This window comes from Elephas maximus, chromosome 23 (genome assembly GCF_024166365.1).
Source record: "Elephas maximus indicus isolate mEleMax1 chromosome 23, mEleMax1 primary haplotype, whole genome shotgun sequence".
NCBI classification, from domain to species: Eukaryota; Metazoa; Chordata; class Mammalia; order Proboscidea; family Elephantidae; genus Elephas; species Elephas maximus.
Genome location: NC_064841.1, coordinates 7,537,752 through 7,553,017, shown reverse-complemented (window position 1 = coordinate 7,553,017; position 15,266 = coordinate 7,537,752). Strand labels below are relative to the sequence as shown.

Genomic DNA, 15,266 nt, shown 5'->3' with positions numbered 1-15,266 from the left:
TTTGGTTTCCAGAAATATTTTGTTTAAGAGTTTAAATAAAAACTAAGTGTACATCCTTTAAACAGTATACATCCTCTCCATTTCCAAACCCCACAATTCCCCATTGCCTTAGGGCAAGCTGCTTCACACATTTTGTTCCAGAGAGCTACCTTTTCTTGTTTGATATGTGCCATACTGCACTCGGGGCTTTACATACATTTTGTCATTTTTTTCTCATGACAACCCCCAAAAGATTGGTATGAATATTCCCATTTGACTAACGAGTAGTTTGGGGCGAGCGAGGACTTACAAGACTCTGTGGTTCAGCTAGAAGTTGAACTCACATCAGTCTTGAAATCCCTGTTAGCTCTTTTCATGAAGACCTACAAAGCAGTTTGGGAGAATGTTACTAAAACTTACTGATCACCTAACACCATGTGTGATGTTTTGCACCCTCTATCTCATATCGGAAAACCCTGGCAGCGTAGTGGTTAAGAGTTATACCTGCTAACCAAAAGTTTGGCAGTTCGAATCCACCAGGCGCTCCTTGGAAACCCTATGGGGCAGTTCTACTCTGTCCTGTAGGGTTGCTATGAGTCGAGATCAACTCGATGGCAATGGGTTTGTTTGGTTTTTTATCTTACATAAAGATAAATGCAAGTATTAGGTTAAATTCACATTTTTTTTTTAATTTAGCTATATACTACTTTTTTTACCCCCACCTTTCAAAACTAAATTGATTATTCATACAGATTATACATAGTCTAAGGCCTACTTACATTGTCAGTATGAATTTCACCCCTGAAATTATGGTGTGTAAGAACTAACACATTTATTTATATCAATTCATTTTCTTGAATTCAAGGGAAGTCCAACTCTAAACCCTAATCTTGCTGGGTTGGATAGAAACATCAGATATTACTGGGACTGCCCAGTACAGGGACCCCCTCCTCACCACACCTATAGGTATCTACTGAAGGCAGGTACTCTGGGGCTTCTTTGGGTACCAACATCTTTGCTCAGGGCTGAGCACCCCTGGAGTCACATAACCATCTACTCATGCAACCTGCAGACTGCCCACCACTTCAGAGTCTTGGGGAGTCTTCCACTCTCCATCCCATTTTGCCTGCATGTCATTCTCAGGAGCACACCTCTCTTCTTTCTGCCTACCATATTACCCTCAGTCAGTAGGCTTAGGATTTAAAAAGACCTAAGAATAAGTTTACTCCAAACTGTTTCTTCTTTGGCTTGCATCACAACTCTGTTAGAAATATGGGACAAAAGGCCAGAAAATTTTCTTAGGTGGTGGCAGCGGAGTGGAGGTTGTTTTTACAGAAAGAGCGCAAGCAAATAAAGATTTCAAGCAATTATCCTGCCACCTCTTTTTTTTTTTTTTCAATTAGTAAAATTAATGAGAAGGCTTACTTGAGACGTAGCATAGTGATGGAGGCGGGGGTGGGGGAGTGGTGGTTTAGTGGCAGAATTCTCACTTTCCCAGGAGACCCAGGTTTGATTCCCCACCAATACACCTTTAGGGCAACCACAACCCATCTGTGGGTGGAAGCTTGTGTGTTGCTATGATGCTGAATAGGTTTTTGCAGAGCTTCCAGACTGAGACTGGGTAGGAAGAAAGGCCTGGCAATCTATATTTGAAAATCAGCCAGTGAAAGCCCTATGGATCACAACAATTTAATTCTGTTATGCACGGGGCTAGGGGACAATACAAAGGTAGTCAGTGACAACACTGTAAGTAACTCCCAGTCACTCATGAAAGTTCAAAGAGTTGAGTTTCAAATCCATCTCTATTACAAGTTATATTCTCCCTAACCTTTGTTGTTGTTGTTTTTATCTGTAAAAAGGAAGGTAGTAGTGGTTTCATAGAGTTATGTTTAAGTGAATTTTAAACGTAACATTGATAGCACATTCCCTCAAAGCACTTTTATAGGTTTAAGAGCTTAAAAATAATACCTGGAACATAGTAAGCACTCAGCAAGTTTTATTTATTTTTATTTCTTAAATTCAACAGTGTGATAGAATAGAATGCAAAAGATTGAAAAGAAACAGGAACACATCATATGAACTGACTGCTTTTTTGAAATCAGTTTTAGGAGAAATTCAGTTGATTGTGAACTTGTAGTCCTAAACTGATATAAATTAGATTTTTTAAAGACCCTAAATCAGCTTTGTAGTTACTACCATATAAAAACCAAAAAACCAAACCTGTTGCTGTCAATTCCCACTCATAGCAACCCTAAGGTAAACCTAAATAAGCCTGAATTATATCTAAACTCCAATCCCCGACTAAATGTCCATTATAATTATTTTTCTCTCCTCTTCATTCTCCTTGAAGTAATTTTTAATTATACACACATTTCATTTGTAAATCACCATCCCAGTTGTGTATCCTGCATCTTCATGCAAGAGATTGATGACAAAATTTAAAAATTCATGTAATTAAACCAAATACACCATTCTGATATACACATGTCCTTGTAGGGGAAATTTGAAATCGACAAACACATTTCACTTAAATTTTGCCTTGTGCTGAAAAATTGTGGGAAAAAATTATATTGGCCATTTGTGCATGGTTCTTAGTAAATCAACCCATTTGGAGCAAAGTTGTATATCATGGTCATTTCAAAAGTGACTTTTGTTTCTGGTAAGTGGGTCCTACAGCATTATGTCTTTGTATTTGTGAGTTATGGCACCCTGGCTAGTATTTTCATTGCTGCCTTATGTTTATTTGCCGCAAATCCCTCTCAAAAACTGTGTGCATTGGTTATAATGTTAATGAGAAAGATAACTCAAACGAAAATTCAAATGCTAACAGCGATAGGGTTTTAGAGAGATAGTGTAAGGTTAATTCATTTTCAGCATGTGCAGACTTAATTATGCATGGGATGAAATACCATAGACAAATGATAGCATCGTAATAAATAAGAAATTAAAAACATATAAGCTGTAGAGTAGTTCAACTGACTTTACTGTCCCTTGAATACCGTGTCATTCTTTTCATTCACCTTTTCATCCTCTCTTCCTTGAACCCCCCACCCTCTCATTAGAAGGCTAATGATTTCACACGATCACACCTCACACCGCATATTACATTTTGCTTGCTCTACTGTCTCAAATTAACTCCTTTGTTGTTACTAGTGTGTTTTTGTTGTTGTCTTTCTCAAGGTCTTTGACTCAGTAGTGGTAGCAAACGACATAGATCTTCAAGTGTCCTTAACTCTACCTGTCCGTCTCATTACCCCACCTGAGAGGGTGTTTCCCGAGCTCCATTACTGAGCGTAACCACCGACCATCGAGCCCACAGCCTGATGGCGGTACCAGACTAATTGCAGCTGTTAAGGGGATGCCATTTAGGTGATCCGAGTTTCTCAATGGCCGCATATTTTGTAGGGCTACATCTGACAAGACTCGATTGGCAGATACTTCTCTAACAAATGTTGATCCCAGATGGTGCTAGTGTTTAAATAGGCTGTGCCAAGATTGAGATAGAAAAAACAAAAAAAATCATGGGATATTTTAAAACCTAAAAGTCTAAAATAATCTCATAGAAAGCACAGTGGTTCTGCATATGAGAAAACGTTCTGTATTTGGTTAAAAAAAAAAAAATTGGGTTTTCCAATGTTTATATGCCTAAGGAAACAGGCACTATTATATATGTAAGATATTTGTGGTTATGTATCCTGGTCGAAAAATTGTGAATTTCATTGCCACCAGCTCATAGATGTGACCAATGTGACTTTGCTATCTCCCACTCAGGGTTTTTGTTACAGTTTAATTAGAAAAATTTTTGCAAGATTTTGTAGGACATTTCCTACTGCAAGAAGTCCTGTAGGTCTAAACCAGCCTTGCTTTCCCAGATACCCTCCAAGTAAATCAATTCGAGTCTTGTAAGATAGTGTATCTCCTCTACATTTTTTTTTCCTATATTTAAATTCCAAACTAAGGAAATGCAGAGGTGTTGCTTTCTTTTTAGGTATAATATATAAATTATTGCTAGGTCTCCTTCCTCCCCCAGAATTCCCATATGGATGATCACGACCCCCTCCATGTCTGTAGGGTTGCAGTTACAATGGACAGGGAAGTAAAACCAAGGCAATGAAAGCAAGTGTTTGGATTTTATCATGTTGTTAAGTTAGTTTTGTGCACTGAGTTATTTAGCATTTTAATAATAATATCTCTAACTATTGAACACGCACTTTAATCTAAAGAAAAAGTTAACATATTCATACGTGAAAAAAAGAAAGAAGAAAGCAGCCAGATGATTTGTAACCAGATTAAAAACAACTTACAGTATTATTTTTAAAAAAGGGTCAAGAAGGTTTAAGATTTTATCCCAAAACGCTTTAATCAATAGGCAGCAGTTAAGAGAAACAAAGCGTACCAGCACACAGTTCAACTGGCTTTGACTCTTCACTGGAGACTGGTTCTAATTGATCACCGTGCTATTGTATGATTTGATTGTGCTGACAGTACATGCCACTGTTCCCATAATAACAATTTTTCTTCTTTGTTCAAATGAATTTCCTAATGACACGTGTGATGGGATGTTTTAATTCTTTTCCCTTTTCAAATCCACCTTCCTGTTGCAATGCATGATGGGCAGGCTCAATATTGTGCATGACACCCGCTACAAGTGTTGGTAGGTGCCAGCTTTGTTTCTTGATTATCTTAAACCTACAGTGCACCTCACAGCCCCTCAAAATCCACTGCCAAGTTTAACTTGTATCTATTGGGCAAGTCCATTTCCCTTTTACTAACACCTGTCAATTAAATGCCATTTTCTATTTAATTGACACGGACTCACATAAACGTTTTCTTTACACGCAACGTTTTCCTTTTGTCACCTTTGGTGGATTTTGATTGGACTATGAGTTCTGGTGTGTTTAAAAAAAAAAAAACTCATAAAGTAATAAACCGTATATTTTTATAAGAGTAACTAAGAAAATATGCTTTCAGATAACTGTATATAGATGAAATAATTACCTGTATTTTGACTTAGATGTTTGACTGTCTGACTATGAACATTATATGAAATTCTTGTTTGTGACTTAGCAAATTAAGCCTGTTTGTGTCGATTTTCTTGATTTGATGGTAACAAGCTTTTTTTCCCCCCCTCTTTTTTTTTTTTTTCTTTTTCTCTTTCAACCCCTCTCCCCTTCTCTTCTTGGAATGTTGTCCTGCTTTGCGCTGTGATTGCATGTCACTCGCTGGTGATGATGTCCCGTCACATGGCTTATTGCTGTGATATATACCATGCCCAATTATCTCCTCCATGTTGCCATGGTTTCCATATTGCTACACTCTTCTGTATGTTTGCTTATATGATTTTCCCTCCGAAAGTTCCCATGGTGCACGGCGCTACGCCAGCCACTGTGTCCGCAGCAGCAACATCTGCCACAAGTGTGCCCTTCGCTGCAACAGCCACAGCCAACCAGGTTTGCTCATTTACAGCTTTGTTTCTTAAAAACCAACTCTCAAAGGGCTCAATCCAACAGCCCTTACGCACGTGGATTGCCCATTGAGGTCAGTGGGAACCGTGTGTACGTGAGGGCTGTGGAGGGTGCTTTAATAAGCATGGGGTTTCAAAGATACCTCTTGTTGGCCTACACATTCTTTCTACGATGAGCAGCAGGATGCTTTTATGCCATTGATAAGTGCTCCAAAGTTGTCGCAGCTCCATTTCTGAAGCTACTAAAATGACATTTACACAAGCAATTCTCATTAGGTCTCCACCAGTCACGCAGGTCTTTTGACCGACCGAAAATGTAGGCAGAGTGAAGGTTTGCATTATCAATAAATAATTTGGTATAAAAAATGTTCAGTTCTCACCTAAATTCTTAATAAGAAGCAAAATATTTAAATTTATGACGCATGCCACAAATGACCGCTCTTGTAAATAGAGTTCCTTGTGCAGTATCATAATAGTGTGGCTTGTTTGATAAGCATGTTGCATATTCAAAATAAACTAAGTTTTTGTATTTTTGTACAGCATCTCAAAGCTTTGGTTCTTAATGCTTTGAGTGAAAAAAAAAAAAATCCTAAGCGCTCTTATTTCTTTAACTTACCCTGCATAAACGTTGCAGATTTATGAAGAGAAAGAGAAAAAGGAATTAAGTATGGTAAATTGATAGTCACTCTGTGTTCCATAAAAGTTTATAAGGTACCACGTATGCGGAACACTTTTAAAAGAATCTGGGTCAGAAAGTTAAATTTCATGATGTATAAGAGTGACTATTTAAAATGTTTAAAATTTAAAGATTGACTTTGATTCAACTAGTGTTTTATTTAAAATAAGCTTCAGAAAATACTGGCTGAGTCAGAGTCAAATGTATGTGCAAGTAGGTTTGGGCTTGAATATATAGATAGGCTTCTATTGAAAGCAAAGTCCCACAGGGCTAAGAAGGTATGACAAAATTGAGAGCCAACCCTCATTTCAGATGACACTCAGGTTAAGGTTAAATATAGCCAAGTGCATCTCCAAAGAGCCAGTATCAGGGGAATGAACATTTTGCCCCTTGGAAAGAGAGGCCCAGTTAAAAGCTATGTGAGTTTGTAGTTATTGATACGGCTGGAATAGGCTACCCTTGTTTTACAAACACCGTGTACTGTTAATGAAGAATTTTAAGCTCTCAGCCATTAGAAACTTTGAAAAGCAGTACGCAAAATGCGTTTATTTTACAGCTTCAGACAAGCTTTAAACATTTCTTGGCAGAGAATCGTTAGTTTTTGGGAAGCTTGTCAAAACAGCCCTGGATTTATGCTAAAACATCAGGCTCATTTACAAGAATGCTGGATTGTGCACGTGTGGCGTGTGAGTAGGTCATCTATGGCAAAAATCTCTTAATGGATCCGACGCCATCCATTTATGGTGCCGATCAATGATGCTGAACTCTTGCGTGTACCACGTCTGACTACAGAATTGCTGGTGTAAGCAGAACTCTAGCAAAGCAAATTTCAACATGCCTTTGGCCATCTGGGTTGTAGGGGACACTTTACTTCTTGCATTGTGCTGTGACCATTTCATGCATAATCTTGGGTCTTCATACTGTTTTATAAGCAGAAGAAGGAAAAGGGAATGGATATATATATACATACATATATTATATCTACATATACATACATATGTATATGTCTACAGTACACTAGCAGTGCTGGGCATAGCCGGTGCCACAAAATGCAGCCTGCATGCACGCAGAAGTTTATAGCTGGCCCTTCATCTGCATTGGTTGGTGTTGAAGGTCCTTGGTATGTTTCGACAGCCCCATCCTTGATGCTTCTACACTGTTGAGTGCAGCACCCTGCTCTGCGGCAGCAGGAAGAATGGTATGAGAAGCTTCGTTATGCTTGGAGCACATTTTTGTGCCATTTGCCAATGCTGTAAACTTGTGTAAAGATGTCAGCTGAGAAATGGGAATAAAATAGAGACCTATGAATTTACATTCCAGTGCGTGCGCTGGAATATGTTACATTAGTCTAGGACGTCTCAATTGAAGCTAACACACAAAAACAGGCTTTCCTGTGTCCGATTTCATTAGTCTCCCATCAACCTGGCTGAAATGTGATGAACGCCATTTTGTAGGTGAAAATGCTGAAACACAGAGCAGTCACGAGCTCTGCTCAAGGCTACACAACCAGGAAGTGGATCCCTAGTGCCAGAACCCCGTGTGTTCAGTCCTCTGGTAGCCTTCATCTGTCGTGCTGCTTCTCCCAGATGTGAACAGCCATAATTTGGGGGTTTTAGGAGAAGCAGGCTACAAATTTGAAATTCTTGGTTTCTGGAACTATTGAGATACGTCACCTCCATCTCGATTTCTGATTGCAGTAGCTTTCAAGTTCTCTAATCCTCTTGGCCCTTTACCATACAATAAAATGTGCAATCAGGATTCACAAATGTTTTTGAAAAGTGACTTAGGCTCTTCAGTGGTTCTTCTGAACGACTCCTTTTTAATACTTACCTGTTTTTTGTTTTTTTTTTTTAATTGGGAAAAAAGTTAGACACAATACGTTGAACCAAAAACATTAGAAATTGGTTGCACAAAAATAGGCAAGCCGTGTTGAACTCTTCTTTTTGGGTTCCTAAATAACTGAAAGCACAGGTGTGTGTGTGTGTAGGCCAACAAAAAGGGCTTTTTCCAATTACTGCTCTGCATGAAGTTCTGGTAGTTTAACTTCTCTTACTTCCTAAAAACTGGTAACCTGTAGAGAATTGTACTTAACATGAAAATTAAAAGAACAAAAAAAAGAAAAATAGTGACTATTTGGCGTTCAAGTTTACATTAATTTACCGTTATGTTGACCAGATAAGGATTGCTATCTCACAACTGAGTTTTACTTTTCTTAAAAAAAAAAAAAAAAAAAGTAATGTTCACATGTTTTCATCTTGTAGTTGTTGGCTTGCTTGCATGGATCATTCATTAAATAATTTTTTATTTGTTAGATACCCATAATATCTGCCGAACATCTGACTAGCCACAAGTATGTTACCCAGATGTAGAATTTCCATCACTAAACAGTAAGTTCATTATGTGATATATAGTTGTATATTACCATTCATGGTGGTGTTTTTTAAAGATAACAATTGTGTGATGCGTTTAAGAAAAATATGTCCCAAATTTTAAATAAAATATTTATATACCGTTCCAACTTTTATCTTAACGTGGGTTATGAGGAATTTTACCACACTTATCATAAATACGTTAACATCAGAAACCTTGGTGGTGTAGTGGTTAAGAGTGGCTGCTAACCAAAAGGTTGGCAGTTCGAATCCACCAGGCGCTCCTTGGAAACCCTATGGGGCAGTTCTACTCTGTCCTATAGGGTCGTTATGAGTCGGAATTGACTCGACAGCAATGGGTTTTTCTTATAACATAAATGCAAAAAATGCTGAGAGAAAATTAATTTGGTTTTTATTTCATATTGGAAATAAACACGGACATGAAGAAAGAATGTGACTGAAAACTAAATAGAAGATCAGAGGTTGGCAAACATTTTGTGAAAGAGCCAGATAATAAATATTTTTGGCTCTGTCGGCCGTACGGTTTCTGTTGTAATTGTTGTTATTGCAACTACTCAGCTCTGGCATTACAGCGTAAAAGCAAGCTGAAACAATATGTACGTGATTGGGCTTTTGGTTCCAATAAAGCTGCATTTACAGACACAGATCGCAGGTCGAATTTGGCCCATGGGAAGTAGTTTGCTGACCCTTCGTGTAGATCATCATGCACTTTATTTTGTTTATTTATTTTTGCTAGATGAGGATAGGTACATACCTCATTACACACCTCAACCCACATAGAATCATGGGAATGTGAAGAGTCTGACATTAAGTATATGCACACACTCACATATATACACACACATCCAAGTGAACGTTCCGTACTTCAGATGGTTGCTTAGAAGATTATGTAATTCTGCAAATGTTGCCATTGCTCAAAATGGTTTAAGAGTCTTTTTGTGTTTTGCCTTCAGAAGTGTTTTCATAGATACTTGCAAAGGTGGCTATCTTTTTTCCTTAAAGAATACGTTGTATTCAATATGCACGCATTCAAGTTATAATATGTGCTCAAAAGTGTGTTAGGTACTTATTTTTATACTTAGAAAGAACCAAGATATTTAAACTAAATCTCATAAATAAGAGGAGTGACCATTCTTTATTGTGTCTTCTCATTCATTCATTTGTTCATTAATATATTTGGCAAAGATTTTTTTTTTTTGTGCTCCCATGTGTTAGTTACCATGTCAACAAGATAAAGATGAATAGACAGGTGTGTGGATAATTTCAAGATACTATGGGTTGGGTTCTGGATTATATTAAAATAAGAGAGGTTTAAGCGTTTCTTTTGGAGCAAAGATGAAGAAGTAACTGTTCTCAGCAAAGGAGTGAATTTGGACAGTGGAGAAAAGCTGTTGTTATATAGGGAAGTGAGGGCCTTGCTATGAGTTGAAGTCGACTCGACGGCCATGGGTTTTAATGAGTTTTAAGGGCCTAGTAGACGAAGGGGCAGAGTGTCAAATCAGGAGACAAAGAACCAGTTCAGAGGCCCCTGTGATTAAAATCCACACAAGGGCCTGACAGAGTCCATGTAGGACAACAGGATGGATGCAGAACTGGAAAAACCCAGAAGTGAGAGCCCTTTAAAAAAGAAATGATACTCTGAGACGTACTATCGAAAACATGCTGCAAACATTGATGATATCACTGAAACTGATTTGTGCCCATTTCTTAAGCTTTCTCAATGTAGTTCTGATCAAAAGGCTCGTTTTTCTGATCAATGGCCATATTTTGAGAATAAGCATATTACTTCGTAGTGTGTACTTCAGGAGTTCTCCTTTTGACCTGTTAAAAAATTGTGTTTTAAGCTTTTATAGTATATTGGGTATATTTAGGATGTATATATATATATTTTTTTGGTTTTATGTATATAGAGAGAGAGATATACAACTGTATTCTATTTCTTAGTGGCCATCCAGGTTGGAAAAGTCTTCACAAATGACCCTAAGTACCACAGTAATTAGCAAAACAGTACATTTGTCTGTATTAAAGCATAGATTCTTGATATTCTGTTTAAAAAATGGCTGCGCATTTTCATGAGGAGTTGCAATATTTAAGCTGGTTTTTGAGTTCAGCAAGACAGTGATTTCTTTCATTCTCAAGGCTGTACTCTAAAGCATACATTTAAGTATGTAAAGATTTCCTGATGAGACCAAATTTCATGTTGAAACTGGAACTTATTAAACCACGATTACATTGTAAAACCTAATGAACCTTAATTAACCAAGAGCATAAGGAATGCTTTTCATTTTTTTCAGCTTTAGGAAGAAAAAACTCTGTAAACTTTGAATTATGCAAAACAGTCCCTTAAAGTACTAGTCCTTTTTTTTTTAGACAAATACTGTGCTAATTGAGTACCCAGATAGAGTGAATCCTGTTTAATAGAACTTATTGTTATATGGATTTTAATTTTGCCTGCCAAATCATTGCTCTTGAAATTTACAAAACTTTAGAACAGAAGTAAAAAAAGCCAAACCCAGTGCCATCGCGTCGATTCCGACTCATAGTGACCCTATAGGACAGGGTGGAACTGCCCCATAGAGTTTCCAGGGAGCTCCTGGTGAGTTTGAACTGCTGACCCTTTGGTTAGCAGCTGTATCACTTAACCACTACGCCACCAGGGTTTCCAAGAACAGAAGTAAAGCAGGTTTAAATTCTTCTCCAGTGGTGGTGTTAAAAAAAGGGCCCTACCGTATCATGCCATTTGGTTCTGCAAATGTAGTATTTTATGTTTTTAACTTAACGTTGGGCAGTTTTAGAGCCACGTAGGTCTACAGTGTCACCGAAGTGTGTATGCCGTTTCGTTCACATAGATGATAAACATATTTACATCCCTCTGCGTTTGCTTTTCTTTGTTTTTACACGAAGATAGATGAAAGTACACTTGAGCACACAGTTTCAACCAAGAAAAAGAAAATTTTCACAGTCAGTATATATTGGAACATGCTTTTAGATATTGTTTGGTTTAACAAAGATTGTTTCTTCTTTCCCTTGCAGATCGTACTACAGAGGAAAGGACAGTGTGCTTGGTTAGAGTAAAGGACACCGTCATTAGCCATATTGTATATACTGTCAAGCAACACACAAAAAAATCCCTCAGCCACAAGACTCACAACCACATATTGCATGTTAACCAGAAGAAATGACAACACGGAAATCCACTGCACACTGTTGCCTAGACACTTTGTACATTTAATTGATATTTGTGCTGAGGTGATAATTCCTGTCTCAAAGAACAACACCGTCTTTCTTTTTCTAGCACAGAGTTATGCATTAAAATATGCATATCTAATTAATTTCCTATATAGTCATGCCATCTTGAAAAGACAGACTATGGTGTAACCATGATTCTATTATGTATTGGTACGTCTGTAGACCAAGATATAATTTTTTAAAAAATAAGTTTATTTCTTTCAAGGTTTACAAATAACAAAGGTGCACCTTGTATTTAAAATCGCCATTATAGAGGAGAGCGTGCATGCCTGGTCATTTTTGTGTAAGAGTAATATTTTTAATGTCATAGATTGTAAGGCGTGGTGAGGGAGGATTCTGACAGATATGAATGTGCCAAGCAAAACCACAACTGTGTATCTTTTAAAGCACACCATGGCTTTTGAGTACCATGTTGTTAAGAATTCTCATGAAGTGCCATAGACTGTACATCAAATTAGAGTATTATTTCTTCAGTGTTAAACTGTTTTCAGAGCCACATTTCGTTGCTTATTTGCTAGGACTAATCAGTCAAAGGGCACCATTTCTTTTTTTTTTTTGGAAACCAAAGCTGTCTCAGAAATGGCCAATTTAACTTTACAGTAACAGTAGACAGCACAACAGAAACTCTCGATACAGATAAACTCACACGTACTGGAGATATAGACTAGATATATATATAAAATTACTTTACTGCATTGTAGTGTAATATTTATGCATACTATATTGTATAACATGTAATTCAAAAGGGATATGCCATTTCTGAGACACGAGAACAACAAAAAAAAATGTTTGAGGAAATTATTTTGCTCCTATTTATGGCCTCTGTCAAAAGTCACAAGACTATAAATGCCTTCCAGACATGGTTTCACATTTGCTAAAATGTTTTGTCACAGTCACGTTCAAAATAGTGACTCTAAACAAAGAAGAAAGCAGCACTGTTATCAGACGCGTGATAAACCAAAATCTGAAAATGGGAAACGTTTAATGAACCCAGTCGTTGGGTGGGTTAAGTACCTGGGTAAATTTTATATGTGATTTTTGTTGTTGTTGTTGTTGTTGTTTTTGTTTTGTTCAGATTAACTGCTTCTAGCCTTAGAAAGCCTTTTAAAAATTAAAAAACAAAAAAAACACACAAAAAAAAAAACAAAACAAAAAAAACAAATAGATGTGCACTCAGCTTTTAAGAATGGATTCATCCAAAGGAATTCCTCTTTTCGTGGTTTGGATGTTGCAGCTAGTAAAGGATATTTTTGCTCTGTTCAGCAGTTGTAAAAATTGCTGAAGTAGGGCCAGGTCACTGGTAGTGGTAGTGCGGAGTGGGAGAGGCGGAGGTTCAGTTATAGAACTTTCCATACTTCCAAGTTTACTGCAAGTTTTTATGCTTGAGAGAGATGCTTTTTAATATAAGACTGATGTGTTGATTTTCCTGATTGTACTGTACATCTATTAAAGCCTTAGATGATTACATTACGGGTTGGAACCCATACCAATGTAATTTCAATCGTGTTAAGAAAGTAATGGTGACTTCACATATTATTGTAGTTAGTTACATTATAGAATATTACTTATTTTTCTTGTTAAAATGTAGTTTTTCATTTCCTACATTTATTAGATTTTCATTTTCTATTAACAATTGAATACCATTTCAGTTTATAGACTCTTGTTTTATTAGATTTTACTGATGAATTTTTCAAAAGACAAAAAAAAAGTAGTTTTTCCTTCATAACATAACTCAGTTTTGAATTCCATGTAGTGTCATATGAATATTCGTATTATTGTTAACTAAATGATTTATATTTTACTGATTTAATATTATAGTGTAAGAATGTCAGTCATTGTTCTTGTCTAGTTTTCATTAAAAGAACAAAGATCTTTTATATGGATATCTTATAAATATATAATCATTGCTAAGTAAGAAGTTAAGTTGTTGCTATCGCAACAATCCTGGCAGACAATTGAGTAATATTTTGATGATTTATTTTGTTTGTAATTAGTTATTATAAGAAGATCTAGATCCTAGATATTAGAATAAAATTTATTTTCTACTGTATCCATTTCAAATGTTAAAGTATTGTTTAATATTTTTGAAATCCCTGAATATCAGGCCTTGTTATAAATAAGCTGCATAATCAATAAATAGAACAAGGGACTTTTTGTTGATAATCCAAATACTCAAAGTTTACGTAACGAGAATTCTAGCGTGTGTGCAAACTCTTGAGGGTTGATTATGCTGCAATTTAGCATGTTGGAACGTCTAGAGAGAAGGTTGACTTTTTGCACTTCTGTATATAGTCAAAAGAGAGAAACCTGTATAATAGTAAGATCTTATTTTGAATAAAAACGTCTATAATTACAAGGAGTTTTGTTAAGGCTAATAAAATGACAGACTGAGCAAAATTGCTTGCAAAACGGCACAGAGTTAGCACTCCATACCCGTTCAAACATGTTGCTTTGCTTTTTGTGGACAGCTTGTAGTTTGCCAGGATTTTTTCAGCTGGAAAGATACACCATCCTTCCAAGATCTCATGACTGACAAAAACTCCATTGGGCCAAATCTGCCTGAAGATCGTTACCAAAAATAGCAGGTACTTCAACCATTAAGGTGAATCATGGATCAAATATTCCTTACATTTTTCAAAACTACTGCATGTTTAAAACTTCAAAAAAGAAAAAAAAAGAGAGAGAGAAAGAACTATACCAAGGACCTCTATTATTCAGATCCGTTTCTGACAATTTCAGTGGTTTCTTGTTCACAAAACAAAATCTTCAAAACCAAGATTGACTGTCACAAAATTTAAACCATAAACAGGCAAACCAAACAGCACACTGTAGCTATAGTTGTTATGTGATTTTTCTTTTTTTTAATTGCTATATGATCCTGTTTTTTCAGCAGGTAAAAAAAGTGAAACACAGTTTAAATGTCACAGTTTTAATTTTCAACTCAGAAGCACTCAAAAAAGGAAAATGTGATAATGGGCACTTGTTTCATTAACTCGGGTATCCAGCCTCGCTCCAGCTGGGCCACAACGTTGCACTTCTCAGCAACCCTACCACTTTCATCTGCTGAAAGGACAGGTGTGCTTGGTTTTACTCTTATGTAATCACAACTTACTTTCTGCTTGTAGTTGCTTAAAATTATGTATTTTGTCTTGGGCTGCAATTTGTTTTATGCTTATTTTATTATTACTGCAGTAGTCGACTTTGCTGTATGGAAAAATAAAGTGAAATTGCCCTAATAAAACTTCTCTTTCTTAATTATATTTGTGTATCTGCAATTGGAGAGTAAGTTATTTTGCGCGTCTCACATATTCACGTGTGTCTTTATGAACACGTTGATACGAAAATCTGTTGTCCTCTTTTGACTTTGACTGCAGGGCAGGTGTTTACTCTCTTTCTCGTTTAGTGGTGCAGCCGTTAAGAGATCAGGCTGCTAACCAGAAGATTGGTGGCTCAAATCCTCCATCCCCTCCTTGGTAACCCTAAGGGGGAGTTCTGCTCTGTCCTGTAG

The 15,266-nt window shown here is 36.7% G+C and overlaps 1 protein-coding gene across 7 annotated transcripts in view; it reads left to right on the top strand.

Annotated features, from left to right (window-relative positions):
- The window catches only part of MBNL1 (muscleblind like splicing regulator 1), a 157,612-nt gene extending 142,594 nt beyond the window's left edge, over positions 1-15,018 (top strand). For 2 of the 7 annotated variants that reach the window (XM_049867457.1, XM_049867460.1), the window contains 4 exons: positions 4,598-4,633; positions 5,335-5,429; positions 8,432-8,506; positions 11,543-15,018. In XM_049867457.1, the coding sequence (XP_049723414.1) occupies positions 4,598-4,633; positions 5,335-5,429; positions 8,432-8,488 (188 nt within the window). In that variant the 3' untranslated portion in view covers positions 8,489-8,506; positions 11,543-15,018. Of the gene's footprint in view, positions 1-4,597; positions 4,634-5,334; positions 5,430-7,253; positions 7,318-8,431; positions 8,507-11,542 lie in introns of all 7 variants that reach the window. The other 5 variants (XM_049867458.1, XM_049867461.1, XR_007515080.1 and 2 more) reach the window with 4 other exon arrangements.
- Positions 15,019-15,266: the final 248 nt, after the last annotated feature.